The sequence below is a fragment of the Xylaria bambusicola genome (genome assembly GCF_022495145.1).
Source record: "Xylaria bambusicola strain CBS 139988 unplaced genomic scaffold F5B22scaffold_17, whole genome shotgun sequence".
Lineage (NCBI taxonomy): Eukaryota > Fungi > Ascomycota > Sordariomycetes > Xylariales > Xylariaceae > Xylaria > Xylaria bambusicola.
Window position 1 is genome coordinate 311,471 of NW_025953570.1, and position 15,536 is coordinate 327,006.

The following is a 15,536-nucleotide window of genomic DNA, read 5'->3' on the forward strand; positions in this document are numbered from 1 at the left end:
CAGACATTCAATCACCGCGATAAAGTGCTTCTCTTAGCAATATGGCCGAGACATGCCAGCCCAGCGAGCATTAACTAAACCCAAAGTGCCATCAAGTCTAGGCCGACTTAGCCAAGCGTATTACCCGATCAAACGCTACAAAAGCCGGGGTGGTGAGCAATATGACTCGTATTAGGTACAGCACACTTGACGATAGTAGTGCATAGACCATCACAGAGTAATTTCGTACCCTCGGCTCCTATTCTCTTGGCTGCCTGGTTAATGTCACGCCAGGGCTATTGTGTAGACATTTGAGCACGCAATCTATGGAGTCACATCCGTCACGAGGCCTAACACAATACAACTGGACGACGTGACGGCCTCACTTGGGCGTAACGGGACATGGAAACGTGGCACGATACAACGAGCATAGGCAAACAAGGCGGACGGGTACTGTTTAAAGGGGGGGTCTCTCACGGATGGAAATTTAACCTCGTTACTTGCCACGGCACAGAGTTACCGCGGCATGTGCAACATATAATGGGAAGAGACTCCGGCCAGCACAGGAACACAATTGGCTGGGACCACGCTCATCCGGATCGCAAAGTAAAGCCTCTAATACAACGCTGTTCCCTGTCTGACGGCTGGGGTGGTAGGGGGGTTACGCACGAAAAACTCTGCAAATGACATCTCAGCGTGCTGGCTAGTGCTAGCCGTGACTATGTCCCACAGGCGCTTGGAAGTGTCCGTAGCGGTCATGGCAACCAGCTCAAATCTTCCGTACTGCTAATTGTGTCCGCAAAAGTAGTGGGCATCAATGCTCTTCCCGTCAAACGTTGGGAGTCACAATTTCCCCCAAAGGATAGTATAGTAGTACGGCTCAACGGTCAGCGTATTAGTGCCATATGTGTATCCCGAGGAACGCAGTTTGGGATGGCGAGGTGTAGCTGTGGTCTTCACCTAGGCTCTGAAATTGTAGACATTGTCATGGCATCACATATGATTGAGCTCCTCATTTCATGCCTACCTGGGAGCTAGGCATAAAGTACTGTTTATAACATCCCATGTGCTAGTAAAATATGCGGGAAGAGCGGTGAGGGAGCGAGCTGGAGGGGCCTAAAGGGATTCAAACCTTTCGCCCAGTTGAGAGAGCAAATCATTTCGCTAGAAAATTGGGCGTCCCATGGTACCTCGTCTATTATCTCTCTTCACCCACGTGGTGGAGACCTCAGCCCGGGACCTCATGCTCGGAGCGTGAGTGGTACCAAGTATGTGAAAGCAAACAAGTTTTTTAAATAAGCCGCGTTCCAGCGTACTGGCCACCCCTCAGCGTGGACAAGCTATGTGCTCCCACCTAGGTGAGCCAGCCGAGTTTTGGTTCAGGCCGCCGGGCTTTGGCATTAGTGAATTTGTAGGCCATAGGAACCGGTTTCTTGAAGGGCAAAGAAATCAATATACTGCCTGTCTTGGAGCCTCACAGGAGATTCTCTAGTTAGGCTATCTGTCGTACTAAGGGTGCTGGTCAGACATCGTGTACACCTTGCAGTGCTCTAGCCAAGAGTTTGGCATCTTTTCAGATTCCAGTCTTCATACTGCATCGAGATTCATACTATCCGCTCACATGCCATGATAGCATGTTACTTTGGTTGGTTGTCACTTTCACAAATTCAAAACAATCATTGCTCACCGGCGCCGAGCCAGAGCCGAACAGAAGGTTAGGCATTCGTTTGGGGTTTGTTATTCTCGTGACCTGCGTTTGTATAGCCAACCTTAAAGAGAAGCTCCAATAAAAGTTGTTTCGGTCCTTTGACAGGCTCGTAAATACTGCTATACCGGGAGGCAAATAGCTGTTCACGCGGCAGTTGGGGAAGCACAAGGGTTTCATGAATAATAATATTCCATCTCTTGGAGTGTGACTATACATCACGATTATTCCAAATCAATTCAAATGCAAGTGTTATGAGTACGAAGACCGTACCGTACGTACATGTGTACCAAAAGGGCATTCCAAAGCCCGAGCCGAGTCACGGATGGAAAGAATGTATTGCCCACAACCAAAGCACGTTTCAAACTTGATCCTATGATCGAGAAAGAGTAGCCTATGGTCTAAGATCGAGTATTGTTTGTTATTGTTTTTGTGTGTATCGATCGACATGGCCGGCAACGAGCATTTGGGGGGCGACGCACGGAGGGGCCATAGGGTACATTGACAAACACCGAAAATGAGTCAACTTTGCTTCTTTTAGAAGCCGCCGGTTTGGCATTCTAATACTGTGTCGGCGTACACAAATGAACGGACATGGATGCTCTAATGGACAACAAGTTGCCAAGCTACGTGCTTCAGCTCACGGAAATAGAATAGAAATTCTACACCCCCCGGCAATCCCGGCAACTGGTAACAAAAAGTCTACAGCAGCATACTGTTTTCCAGGACCTTTGGCCTGGGGACGAAGAAGCTAGTGAGGTTCGATTCCCCGGAACATTACCAGATTGATACCATGGTAGCCATGTATGTTCAGCTGTACGACACCTCAGGGCTGGAAGGTTATCCAATAATGTACTACTTGGTGACACCACACCCCCTAGGAAGAACCAAGTCTTTTCTGTCCCAATTGATGGAGATGGCAACTCTTACACGTGGTTGGCACGTTATTATGTCCAGTGTAGAAAATACCAGTAATTATCCAGCAGTACTGGGCTCTGGTAATAATTATCCATTACCGTGTTTATGTCCACTTTCTTCCTGTAAAAATTTAATTTTTGGTTTAATTCACCAGCAAAATCAAGTTCTAAATATTCACATGCGGAATAACGTGCAGCGTGATTCTATTCTGATAGATCCAGAAAAGACAGAGCAATAGTGCTTCTTCGGACCCTGGCTGTCGTTATGTTTGCGGCGCAACGGAGGACGATGAGCTCTGAAAATAATCACCACCGTCTATATTTTCCTCCTAGCCGATTAGAAAGAATTGCCTGATTCTTCTGTTCATGAAGTTTACCATTCGCTCAATCGAAGCAACATTTTTCTATGTTTGTGGGGATAACTAACATTGGCACAATTGCAATAAGCACATCTATCCAACTCCCCTAATAATCCAGCAAGAAAAAAAATCTCTTGATATTACGACCGACTCTGTTCTTCATATTGGCATTAGACATGGCGTAAAACTTTGGCAAGTGGGCTTGTGAAGTTTATTTCTTGCGATCTTTATGCAGGCGTTTATGGTGCAGACAACTTTAGTCACCAGGCGCCAAGCTTTGAACACAGCCCACCTAATAATATGACATCAGCTTTGTCCCCAAATCCGTGACTGCCATTACATCCTCATCGTCAAGTACGCTGACATTTGATGACTTGTCATGATCTAATATTCTAAAGCGGAAGCTTCCTCTCGTTTTCCCTTAGTAGATATGGACATTCTCCCATCGTACAGGGAGGCTACCTCTCGGCTTGATTGGCTGTCGCTTGTTGCACCTTTCGTCCCCGCATCAAGCTGGACGTCTTGCTGTCTCGTGGATAATCGATTCTACGAGTCCTTTGCGCCTCGCCTATGGCAAGATCCATTGGTAGTTATTCGGCAGCTTGGTCTGCATCCAAATGATGGTGAGTTTCTCTGCTAGGATGAATGTGCCGAGCCGTGTTAGCTCTCCGAGTCGGTCTGTGCAGTGCGCGGTGTATGGAGAAGTAGCCCCCCTTGACTAATGGCTCGCAGATCTTGCGTGGTATAGGCGTTTCGTACACAAATACGCCTCGTCTGCACGGTTTCAGACACGGTGCTTGGTAAAATCATTGGATTTTCGGGCTTTCGCCTTGAGACCGTCCGGGCTCTATTCTACGGATGCGAGCGAGCGAGCGATATCTGAAAGCTTCAAGTCACTGCCCAAGCTATTTCCAAAACTGATTTGTCTCCTGATTGATGGTCATCCTGAGCTAGATCCTAGTTCATTAGCTACTGCTGAGGCCAATACTGCTCACTCTCTCGAGCTCTTGGACCTTGCTCGCTGCCGCCAAGAGCTCACCCCGAAATTATTCTGCCCGCCATTATTTCGCGATCTGATCTATCTCGACGTTTCGTACATTCCTGGGTCACTTAGGAGAGCTGTTCAGACCTCTCTCAACCCCACCTATCTTCCTGAACTTCGTGTCCTGAAAGCTCAAGGGCGTGAAGTTGACGATATTACCGCGCAAACGCTGTTTCAAGCGTTCCATCATCAGCTTTGGAGCATTGATCTTAGCGATAATAAACTTTCCGATAATGTTATTGACAAATTGTGGTTTCACTGTTTCTCTTCACTGTCATTCCGTAATGACGCGCATTTCGAGGTTGAAGGTAAAGTGGTACTACAGAAGAATCTAGGGAGCCACCAATATGGACCCTTTGAGTTCATCCAAGAATCACCACTTAGCGCCACATTCACACATCCTGAGCGACACCTCGCTGATGCTCCTGTGTACACTCATAGGTACAATCAGACGGAATTGCAGGAGTGGCAGACTATACGCTGTGATGGCACCAGTCCGTTGAGGCGTGATGACGCTGGGACGGCCAAGGAAATGCTGCTGAAGAATGCGTTGCTTGGAACGAACGGAACGCCAAAACAATCAGTACGCAATCTCCATCCACAACGGGCAGGTATTACGCACCTGTACCTCAACCGCAATAACCTCACTGCGACCGGTGTAGGGAGACTGCTTCGGTTATCACTAGGAAGGCTAGAGCACTTTGAATGCGATCATATTCTGTTTACCCCTCCAGCAGCATCAGCAGACAAATCCCAACAACAATTGCATGTTGGGGGTGCTTTTGGATTGCCACATTCATTCCGCCCTGTCTTTTCCTCAAACCTTCAATCACTACGCGTCCACCATTCATTTGTAACACAAGTACCAGCTGTATTTGCAGAAAACCTTCCTTTGACAACAGCCCTGAAGCTTTCGGAGACGGCCTTTTTCAGAAACGTGAGCAGGGTGTACCCTCAACGTTTCGTGCCGGATATGAACCCACGCATCACCTCCCTCACGCTGACCAATATCCCGACACGCTCCATCGGTATAGTTATCGAACGATTAACGTCATTCCTAGAACTAGCGTCTTTGCAGCAGGAGACTATAAAGAAAACTAGATCAGGCATGAACAGTCGCCGCGCAGCGGTCCTTAGTGGTCTTCGCCATATTCGACTTGAACTAGATCCTGATTTCTCGGACGACTCATTTGAATCGTCTTCAAGCCATGGTATAGATTATGACAAGCTTCTCGATCCTGGGGATGATGACTTTTCCAACAACACGTTCAGTTTCTTCGAAGAAGAGAAAAAGACCATATCCAACAAACCTAGTAGCCAACAAGGACCTGAAAATAAGCAACCGGGCCACACGAATGTCGAACGATATTCCGACTGGACGTCAGGTCGGTTGAAGTCATCACCGTACGCAGACACGGAGTCTCAATTCATTACCCACCATGAAGAGGCATCAAGGTCTTGGACGCGCAACGTCTTCTCAGTGCCTGTTTGGATTGGCCTCGGCACGATTGGGCCCCATGCTGCCGTTAATGAGTACATGTGGAATCTTCAGGATGCCAACTTAAGGACCAACGTCGGTCCGGCAACTCCAAGTCATGTAGCTGCCGGTGTACCAGCGCTAACATATATATTCTACGCTGCATGGGATGCTATGATATACCCCAAGAGCCTCGCTGCAGCAGTGAAGAGCTGCAATACTGAGCTCCTTCGAGATGTAGCAGCCGCAATCAAAGAATATCGTATGAAAACAAGAGGCACGAGTCGCCACTGGAATGGACAGTTAGAGTTAGCGCGCTCGAATCGGTCGTCTTTCTATAACTCCTCAGAATACTGGCGCTGAGTGGACTTGTATGAAAGGTTCTTTATTTACGGACGGGGATAATATGGAATCCCTTCCAATATTTACAATAGGTTCCTCATTATCCATACTATGCAGGTAGAATAAGAGACCACTCTAACTTCCAAGTGCTACAACTAATTCACAGTGATGGAGTAGGCCGAAGTGGTCAAGACAGCGTTCGAGCCGACAAAAGGCTCAGTTCCGGCACCAATGCTAGTGACGTACTGCGATGTAGACAGGCCGTTGCGCTGGTTGAGGTAAGTGAGGAAGTTCTTGAGATCACCGCTGAAGTTAGTGACTTGGGACGAGGCAACGAAGCTGAAAACGTGCATGGCACCGTTATAGCCTTCGTAGAGCTTCCAAGATACACCACCGACGGTTGGAGTCGCGATGGGGCTGCCGGTCGATGAAATAGGTCCCGCGCCACCGAGAGCGGCTAGCCACACCATTATCTCATATTCCGATGAACCGCTTGATGACGAAGATGTGAACACATCATATGCCACATTTGCGACCATGTTGGAACCGGTGTACCTAGTAGACTTAATGTCAGCCCCTAGGATGCATGATGAGACGACTCAGGTAGGAGGTATAATATCAGCGTGTTGTAACTTACGTATACTTCCAAGTTGTCGGGATGCTTGAAATGGCAGAAATTCGCTTCGCCGAAGTCTGAACGACGGCGTTTGCGTACGACTTGACGTTGTAATTGCCGCCAGACCATGACCATGACGTTGACCAGGCCACGCTGTTACTCGAGAGGCCGTTCACGGTCGTGCATTGCTTGCCTGTCCCGGAAGACGCGCCCCAGAGGTTGTTGTACACAACTGCGGCACTCAGTAACAGTCCATTGCCAGCTTGAATAGTGCATACACTGAAAGTTGCCATAGCAAGAAATGGACAACGCAAATATTACTTACTGTACGAGCCGGTCTGCGCCGAGTCCCATTGTCCACAGAATGTAGTCGCTCTCTTGTCAACGGTGGGGGTTGGCGTTGCAAGGGCCAAGCCCGCTAGAGCAGCTAGGATGAAAGACTTCATGTTGATGGCGAGATTCTGCTTAGACGAACTGAACAATGGAAGGCTATAGTCCAAGTTGTACCGAGAATCAGCACTTCCTACACAAGAAATCTCGCAAGCTTTTTGAATGCCCAACACCGTTCATCGGTGTCAGTCACCGGATCGAATTTTTCCATGGCTTTATTCCTAATTAGATTTCCAACGGAGAGAGTACGGGCACAATGCCTGGTCTGTTATGGCTACCAAGACGTCGACATCCTGGACAGGCATAACTCCCTCTTTACAGCGCTGATTGCCCGTTTATAGCACGGAGCATAGTCTGGCGAATTGGGGTTTTGTCTTTAGTAGCGCCCTGGATGGATGTTTGGGGTAGATGTTGCTGTGTCAGAACAGTCTTTGCGGGACTGGGGCCCATGGACCGGACACCGCCACCGGCGGAGATTGGTGGAATCGTGAGTTTCAATCTATCTCCGTCAATCGGGAACAGCTCCCACCCTGGCTCCCGTACCATGTTGAGTTTCCATTACTAGGATCTCTCGACTAAGATGCTTCCACTACCGGCACTCTAACGGCACTTCCATATCCCACAATAATATGTAGCTAGTTAGATACCACGCAGATATATACCGAGAGCCTTTGCGGTGACCTAGGGTGTGCTGGCTGCTTGGCACGACGTCAGGTGATCTCGAGTCTCTTCTCTTCGTATCTCGGTAGGAAATATACACACCCCCGATATTGTGGGCTATCGCTTCCGCCCTAAATGCCCGCCATTGGCGGACCGATCGGGCGCCCACAACGGGTCGGGCACGGCATGCCTAGGTAGTGATCACGGTAGATACAACACGTACTAGAGCTCCGCAGGCAACCGAAAACATGTACATAGTAGCTCGTGTATTACAATTCTTCTGTTGTGCTAGGAGTTTGTAGGTTAGTCAGTCGCAACCTCTCGTCCCACAGGCGGCGCGCGTAAGACGGCAATGGGCCTGAGCCCCTTGTAGCGCTAACCTAATACGCCGCAAAGCCTCGGCTTTTTGGAGGAGCTGTTCCTCCACATGCCCTGCCAGCACCATCATGAGGCGAGAATGTGTCACCTAATAGCTATTGATAGGCGACTCTGCGTGGGAAAGCCTTGGATATAGCTTTCCTTAAGACGTTCTGAGAAATTCCCCCAAGCTCACGGTTTTCGCTATGTCGGATAACGCGAAGCAAAGAATTGCTGCGATCGGCAGCCACCTATCGCCGCCGAGCAGTGGCTCGGGGAGCTTTGAGGGTATACCTAGTATTCAAAAGGTCGCCGGCAAGTCTAATGGACCTCGTGTGTCAGGCAAAGTTGTGATAATTACAGGTATGTCAGCGCCATTATGCCCTATCAGGCAGGTACTGCGACGATGATTGCTAACAAATGCGTCCTGGCAAGGTGCCAATTCGATCATGGGAATAGGTCGAGCGGCTGCGCATCTCTTTGCCGAAGCTGGCGCGAAAGCCATCTATACCTGTGATTACGACAGTAAACATCTCGAAACCCACAAGCGCGAAATTGCCTCTTTGTACCCTGCCGTCGACGTTCACATCCGACAATTCGACGCAGCCGACGAGCAGGCGGTAAAGGCTGTGGTGGATCACGCTATGCAAAACTACGCGAGGCTGGATGTATTTTTCGCCAATGCCGGCATAGTAGGTCCCATGGCGCCTTTTACGGATATCAGTAAGGAGGACTTCATGAAAGTAATAGATACCAACACCGCTAGGTCCGTTGCATTATTTGCCGCCTCTATGACCGCCAACCCTACTAATGTCCGTGCTAGTGTATTCTTAGCCGCCAAATATGCAGCGCCTGCTATGATGAAGACCTCGTCGGAGAAAATATCAGCCTCCGGAAGTATTATCGGGACGGCCTCGGTGGCGGGTCTAAGGTCAAATGCTGGCTCGACCCCATACTCTGCCTCCAAGGCCGCAGTTGTCTCGCTCGCCCAATCAATTTCATACCAGCTCTCTGACACAGGCGTTCGCATCAACTGTGTCTGTCCTGGCCTAATTGAGACTGGAATGACGGCTCCAACCTTCGCCTCTGCTCGAGCCCGAGGTACAGAGAAGAAGCTTGGGCAGCTAAATCCCTTGAAGAGAGCGGGTATGGCTGATGAGGTGGCAAGGGTCGTCTTGTTTCTAGGAAGCGATGAAGCAAGCTACGTCAATGGTCAAGCCTGGGCCATCGATGGCGGACTGAGCGCCGGACACCCTTACGTTCTTGGGAAGATGGCTTAATCAAATCGCCTTGGCATCTCTTGGATGTCATGATATCTGTAGACAACGAAAGAAAGAAGGGGCCGAACGGACTCACACTTGCCGAAAATTACTAGATATGCCAATTGGCTGTTGTAACTACGCGCTGCCCTACAGATGAACCAGATGAGCTATGGCTCCTCACTGTTGTGAAGATGGCATGGTTCTGTTTTGCTAGCCGTGGGTCGATTCAAGTGCCGAGACATGGGGCCTGTTCCCAGTCTAGCTTCAACGCTTCGTGGAAAGACTCCATTCTTCGGTAAGCAATGTAAGCATCTCTTCCATGTATCCTGACTTGTGGTAAATTGTCGCTATCGACTTTGGGCGGAACAATACCGGCCGCTCTGCCAGATTTAGCGCGCGTGTCTGGCGTTCCTCTTCGTATATTTTTAATCTTGTCACATATTTCATCAGTCTTCACAGCCGCGAGCAACTATCGTTTTCAGGTTCATTTCGGGACCGAGTGGGATAATGTGGGATATGGGTCCCTAGGTAATAGTTGGCCGTTCTAACGTGCAAGCCCTCGTGGTTCAATGCGACTTGGCAACTCTTGAACACAAAGATACTGTATGAGAGAGTTGCGTAAGTTCACCCACTTCCCGAAGGGGGATACCACGTCGGATGTCTACTCCATGACCACTTCTCTTCTCCAGAAGGAGAAGACTATCTTGGCAGGGCCATGATGTATAATTGAGCGTGGTTGATTGGCTATTTCATATTAATGCTTCTAACCTCGCGTCTAAGTTGCCTGATGCTGATCATCTTGGCCTCAGCTCTTTTGATTCACCTTCCTGGTCTACCTATCCACCCCGAGAGTTCAATGCGCAAGGCGGTATGCGGGTGTCCCGGTGCAACGTTGGTGAAGTCGTTCCCAGAATCATACGGCCGCTCGTAGGCGTGCTCGGACTCGAGGAACACTTATGTGAGGAAGATCTTAATATGTTTAGGTGGAGGAGAAATTAGGATATAAAAGAGGTGGTTGCTACTTCGACCTTAGGAGGCTTCTCTCGATCGCCATCCCGTAACTTGGGCCTTCCATTCTCTGATAGCTCAGCTTAGTACCCAATCAATCAGTCAGTATGATCAACGTACGCAACTTAGCCGCCTCTTTGGCGTTCACCTCCCTCATCGGAGCTGTGGTGGCCCATCCTGGCGAGCCTACGGAGAAAGTCAGACGTGAGATTTTGGCTCACCGGGAGGCTCAAGCTCTCGGCCGTCGTGCCATCAGCGCATGCGCGTCCTCTCCCAAGACGGCTGCTCTAAAGGCTCGTGCGACCGCCCGCCGTGCTGCTACCGCCGAGGCCCTTCGCCAGAAGCGTGGCCTGACTCAGAGTGAGTGAAGTTTAAAACCAAGATTACAATGATGAACTAAAGTGTTGTCAGAAACTCTCAAGACCAAGCGTGACCAGGCAGGCTTCGATAAGTGGACTGCTACCGAACACGACCTCTCGTCTCTCGGCTACGACCTTGATACGCCGCTGGACACAATCTTCTCTTCCAACGCTACCTGCACTCTGGTTCCTGAGATTGATATAGGCCCTTACTGGGTTGGTGGCGAGTTGATGAGGGTAAGCTTTCACTCCGTGCTTCGCCAGGCCCCCAATTGGTACCTGACACTGAAAGCATAGCAAAAGATGATCTAACGCAAAATTCTGCAGACCGATGTCGTTGATGGCCAACCTGGTGTTCCCTTTCACCTCGACCTTCAGCTCCTTGACCTGAACACCTGCGAGCCCATCCCCGCTGAGACTCTCGTTGATATCGTAGGTCTCCTCCATTTCCTCCTGATCAGCCTTCTGAGCGGGTACAATTCCCTTTTGCCCTGCCGGCGACCCTTTTTGCTTTTTATTGATGAAGAGAACTAACACGATTAATTGCTATAGTGGTCTTGCAATGCCACGGGTATCTACTCTGGTGTCTCGGCTGAGGGCCAGGGCGGCCTGGACTCGACCCACGGTCGTGGCGTCCAGAGCTCCGACGAGGATGGAGTAGTCCAGTTCGACACGATCTTTCCGGGCCACTACCCCGGGCGCACGCCTCACATCCACGTGATGACTACCTCTGGCGCCACCCTCCTGGAGAACGGCACATATGTGTCCACCAGCGGTACCCCATCGCACATTGGCCAGCTCTTCTTCGACCAGGACATCATCCTGGAAACCAAGGCCACCGAGCCCTACTCCTTCAACGAGCAGCCCTTCACAACCAACGAGCAGGACAGCTACGGAATCGAGCAGGCCACCATCGACTACGACCCCTTCGTCGACTACGTCCGCCTCGGTGATGACCTGAGCGACGGCCTGCTCGGCTGGATTACCGTATTCATCGATACCACTAAGGATGTCTCGGATGGACGCCACGAAGCTGCGCACTACTACGAGGATGGCGGTGTTGATAATAGCAATCCTCAGCCATAGATAATGGCACATAGCTCGCTTGGGACATAGAGTGCCTGGGGTGCCTATTTCGAAAAGTTGGGGGGGGAGGTAGTTCTCACTGTAGATAGCGTTGGACCCCTCCTACTTTAGTAAATATGTCGACATCTAGACCGCATATTAGTGCGAAAAAACAAACAAATCTGTCATTACCGCTCATTCATTGCTTCGTCTTTCTTGGCTTAATCTTCTATTAGACTTATGTGAAGTATGACACGTGGTTTGTTCTTCTGGCGCAAGGACAATCCAGATTGCTCTTCCTATCTCATCTCTAACATTTTTATTTAGCTGAAAGATGTCCGCGTATAGAATGTTTTGAGTTATTCTCCTGTTTGTGTAGGAGGATGAGACACACTTGGGGCCCATGGACCTCTGAATGGAAAACAGAAGCTACCTAGAAGATTGAAGAGTTCGTCAGGGATTGCTTGTCGAAGCATAACTTACGACCTGGGGTAATTGTATGCGATGAGGTAAGCTTCGACTACCTACATCCCTCTCTATCTCGACAATGCGTAGACCTAAATGTGTCTGGTGTTGCGCATGAATACCCCATGCATGAGCGTCTAAGTCAAGGCTATTTGAACCAATCTTCTTGTTTTCTGCTCTCAGAAATTGGTTTTTCTTTGGTGTGATCAGAGGTATGATGTAAGCGGTGATGGCGAATGCCAAAAATATCTGGTTAGCGCCTGGTTTAGCACCTGACTAACTTTGCGGTCCATAGTAACTGTTGGAGTGTTTGGTGCTGTCTTATGAGCTGAGGGACTGGTTTTAATCCGGGATTTTACATGTAACGTAGAATGATCAGTATCATCTTGCAAGGTTATTTATTAATAAGAAGATCTGAGCGATCACTGTGCCGTGCCGGAGGGACCCTACAATGTAAGATCACCAATTGATATTCAATTAATTGCCGTAACACAAAATCTATAAATGGCGAACAAATCAGAGTTCGTTAGATCAGCATGTGGCAGTTCAGCCCAGGCATTTTGGCTGCCAAGTACCGGGAGCCGGTGTACATGTACTTTCACCTGACGTCGCCTAGGCAAGGTACGAGATTCCAGCGCCGAGGTACATGCAAGGAACAGATTGCCGACGACAATATACAGTAGAGAGGCCGGAGTTATCGGTGTACTGGATACCTTTGCGCGCTAAGAGTGCACTACCAAGTCTTTAGTACCCGAGAAATTCCCTGTTCAGACCTGTTCTTGTCCCTGTCGAGCCCTGTTAAGGTTTCCCTGGACCCACCCGCTTCCGCCATCTCCCGCAGCAGGCCAATCAGCGATGATCGACAGCCATCAAGCCGCAGCGAAAATTTTGTTAATTGCATAATTCCGTTAGCATAACATGAGGTAAAGCCGAAGAAGAATCAAGGTGCCGCTGCCCCGTCCATTTTCCTTTATCAGAGCCCTAAGAAAAAGCCTCAGCCATTCCATCCAATCCACCTGTTGTCTGTCTTTTCCTCCTACCACCCCATCCACCACTTAGCATCCACGTAATAAGAAGACGGCATCTTTCTCAAGAGCCTTCTCTTCTTTAATTCCTCTCCACTCAATACTCTAATTTCCTCTCCCCTCCCTCCGCCTCTCTTCACAATGGCCTCCAAAACCGCCGAGAAGGTCGATGCCGCCGCTCGCGCTGCCGCTGCTTCTGCTCCCGGCCAGCTGAGCGGTGTTGGTCTCTACTCCAGATTCGCCCTCGCCGGTGCCATCTGCTGCTCCGTCACCCACGGTGCCATGACTCCCGTTGATGTGTACGTTCAACTCGAATCTCGGGTCTAGGATAGGACAACCCGTGAAATTTTCATATATCTTCGGCGAGAAAAAGCCATTGGCCTTTGGGTCGCTTCGGTCCTCAATCGCCTCGAATATGCGCCGAAACCGCTTGCTAATGCGCTCTTTGAACAGCGTCAAGACAAGGATTCAGCTCGACCCTGCCACCTACAACCGAGGTATGATCGGTGGCTTTAGGCAAGTTATTGCCAACGAGGGTGCCGGTGCTCTGTTGACCGGTGTTGGTCCCACCTTCGCCGGTTACTTCCTCCAGGGTGCTTTCAAGTTCGGCGGTTATGAGTTCTTCAAGCAACAGTCTATCAACTACCTTGGCACCGAGAATGCCATCAACTATCGAACCGGCGTTTACCTCGCCTCGTCCGCGGCCGCCGAGTTCTTCGCCGATATTGCCCTGTGCCCTCTTGAGGCTACCCGTATTCGTCTTGTCTCTAAGCCCACCTACGCCAATGGTCTCATTGGCGGCTTCACCAAGATGCTGAAGCAGGAAGGTGTTGGTGCTTTCTACGCCGGTTTCGGCCCCATCCTGTTCAAGCAGTAAGTCTAGCTAATTGAACGAATTATATATATGTGGTAGTTACTCACGCTTCAACTATAGGGTGCCCTACACCATGACCAAGTTCGTCGTCTACGAGAAGGTCGCTGAGGCCGTCTACCGCCAATTCCCCAAGAAGGACATGTCCGACGGCATGCAGACCACCGTTAACCTGGGATCTGGTTTGATTGCTGGTTTCGCTGCTGCCCTCGTCTCCCAACCTGCCGACACCATGCTTTCCAAGATCAACAAGACCAAGGGTCTCCCTGGTGAGGGTACCACCAGCCGTCTGATCAAGATCGCCAAGGAGCTTGGCCTCCGTGGATCATACAGCGGTATCGGTGCCCGTCTCTTCATGGTTGGTACCTTGACTGCTGGACAGTTCGCCATCTACGGTGACATCAAGAAGGCCCTAGGTGCTACCGGCGGTGTCGAGATCTCAAAATAAGCGTATCTCGACACTTCAAGACTAGTCAAGGGTTCAGAGGATGATTCGACTGGAGAGGGGCGTAATAACGGATAAGCGGTGACGCTCTGATTGTGCAACTTAGCTGGATGTCGAGCTGTTTTGTGCTTTTAGGAGATCCTTGTCGCCGGTTTTTTATAATGCAGCTCAACATATATCCCCCCGGCGGTGCTGCTTATTTCTTTTGTTTGTCATTTAGACTGGGTGGCACCGGACTTGGATCTGCAGGATTCCCTAGTTGTGTCGAAAGGTCTTTCAAGAGTGGAGGCCGATGTGGACGGCCTTACGATTCTTATGAACCGGCTTGCTCTAGATGCATAAAAGATAGACAGACAAGCATATAGAGGCGAAGATGACACTTCCTAATGGGGAGTTGTACAATAGACTGGTTTTCAAAGTTCAGTGCACGCGCTACATCTTCATCCACGTCGTGAACTAAACATAATCTTGCGATTATTCCAGTACTCCTTAGAACCTTGCAATATTTCCATCTCCTTTCATCTTTCATGAATGGTTCCTTCGCAGGCTGGCCTACTATTGGCTCATGATAACTCCTGATGCTGTTCCACTTCGTTACGCTTCTCTATACGGCTGTCCTGTATGAAGAATAGGTTTAGGTGCTTACGATGCGGTCCGGCAGGTTATACTACGCTGAGCAATGTAGGGAGATCCTGGAAGGAAATTCACTACGCAATATCCACCTCTTTCTTACGCATAGACGAGAATTCAGTGCTATTTCATTGTCTATCACAAGTATGAGGATTACTTAGCGACTTATGAGGGGATACATAAGGCAACTTACTCATATTGATGAAGCTTCCTTGGTGGTCAACCTTGACTCTACATGCAATTGGACTGGCTGTCGGGATCCTAGGTTTACAGACCAAGAGTCTCGCTGTATATAGCCCTAGCCTAGGCACGAAGACTTGAAAGCCTTCGTACAGCAACGAATATCATATAGTATCACAATTGTTGCATTCTTTATACTGGCCTTACGAACCTCCAGGTCTGTCAATACCCCTCCTACAAGCGAGAGCTGGATAGCTTCGCTTTTGATACAGAGTGCATGTCTTACTGAAGGTTTCATGTTGGTTGTACACCCAGAGTCTGCGAATAATGCACCTTGAAAAATCTCAGTAGTTCACCGCGGTCAGCGCGTGTGATATCCTAC

The 15,536-nt window shown here is 49.6% G+C and overlaps 5 protein-coding genes across 5 annotated transcripts; 4 read left to right on the forward strand and 1 right to left on the reverse strand.

Annotated features, from left to right (window-relative positions):
- Nucleotides 1-3,390: 3,390 nt before the first annotated feature.
- On the forward strand, nt 3,391-5,842 carry F5B22DRAFT_645943 (uncharacterized protein; the record flags this gene model as incomplete). The annotated part of the gene is made up of 2 exons (XM_047978664.1): nt 3,391-3,583; nt 3,693-5,842. The coding sequence occupies 2 exons, from the start codon at nt 3,391-3,393 to the stop codon at nt 5,840-5,842; spliced, it is 2,343 nt and encodes a 780-aa protein (XP_047831415.1).
- Nucleotides 5,843-5,909: 67 nt separating this feature from the next.
- On the reverse strand, nt 5,910-7,012 carry F5B22DRAFT_117145 (family 12 glycosyl hydrolase). Its single transcript, XM_047968856.1, has 3 exons — nt 6,763-7,012; nt 6,459-6,669; nt 5,910-6,376 (listed from the first exon to the last, which is right to left on the reverse strand). Exons 1-3 carry the CDS (start codon nt 6,881-6,883, stop codon nt 5,977-5,979), a joined length of 732 nt encoding a protein of 243 aa, XP_047831416.1. The 5' UTR covers nt 6,884-7,012; the 3' UTR covers nt 5,910-5,976.
- A 1,038-nt stretch (nt 7,013-8,050) lies between these two features.
- Nucleotides 8,051-9,124, forward strand: F5B22DRAFT_635931 (putative 3-oxoacyl-reductase FabG; the record flags this gene model as incomplete). The annotated part of the gene is made up of 3 exons (XM_047977214.1): nt 8,051-8,207; nt 8,280-8,610; nt 8,668-9,124. 3 exons carry the CDS (start codon nt 8,051-8,053, stop codon nt 9,122-9,124), a joined length of 945 nt encoding a protein of 314 aa, XP_047831417.1.
- A 1,097-nt stretch (nt 9,125-10,221) lies between these two features.
- Nucleotides 10,222-12,170, forward strand: F5B22DRAFT_654974 (Intradiol ring-cleavage dioxygenase; the record flags this gene model as incomplete). Its single annotated transcript, XM_047979857.1, has 4 exons — nt 10,222-10,474; nt 10,517-10,710; nt 10,801-10,905; nt 11,026-12,170. The coding sequence occupies 4 exons, from the start codon at nt 10,222-10,224 to the stop codon at nt 11,557-11,559; spliced, it is 1,086 nt and encodes a 361-aa protein (XP_047831418.1). The 3' UTR covers nt 11,560-12,170.
- Nucleotides 12,171-13,038: 868 nt separating this feature from the next.
- Nucleotides 13,039-14,502, forward strand: F5B22DRAFT_117198 (mitochondrial carrier). Its single transcript, XM_047968857.1, has 3 exons — nt 13,039-13,327; nt 13,482-13,901; nt 13,963-14,502. The coding sequence occupies exons 1-3, from the start codon at nt 13,170-13,172 to the stop codon at nt 14,345-14,347; spliced, it is 963 nt and encodes a 320-aa protein (XP_047831419.1). The 5' UTR covers nt 13,039-13,169; the 3' UTR covers nt 14,348-14,502.
- Nucleotides 14,503-15,536: the final 1,034 nt, after the last annotated feature.

Excerpts from the sequence above, each read along its gene's own strand:
- F5B22DRAFT_117145 (XM_047968856.1), bottom strand. The coding sequence starts at position 6,883 with ATGAAGTCTTTCATCCTAGCTGCTCTAGCGGGCTTGGCCCTTGCAACG. Across the intron at positions 6,670-6,762 it reads GGCGCAGACCGGCTCGTACA|TTGTGTACAACAACCTCTGG; the intron begins GTAAGTAATATT and ends TGAGTGCCGCAG. Across the intron at positions 6,377-6,458 it reads CCGACAACTTGGAAGTATAC|GTACACCGGTTCCAACATGG; the intron begins GTAAGTTACAAC and ends TAAGTCTACTAG.
- F5B22DRAFT_117198 (XM_047968857.1), top strand. The coding sequence starts at position 13,170 with ATGGCCTCCAAAACCGCCGAGAAGGTCGATGCCGCCGCTCGCGCTGCC. Across the intron at positions 13,328-13,481 it reads GCCATGACTCCCGTTGATGT|CGTCAAGACAAGGATTCAGC; the intron begins GTACGTTCAACT and ends CTCTTTGAACAG. Across the intron at positions 13,902-13,962 it reads GGCCCCATCCTGTTCAAGCA|GGTGCCCTACACCATGACCA; the intron begins GTAAGTCTAGCT and ends CTTCAACTATAG.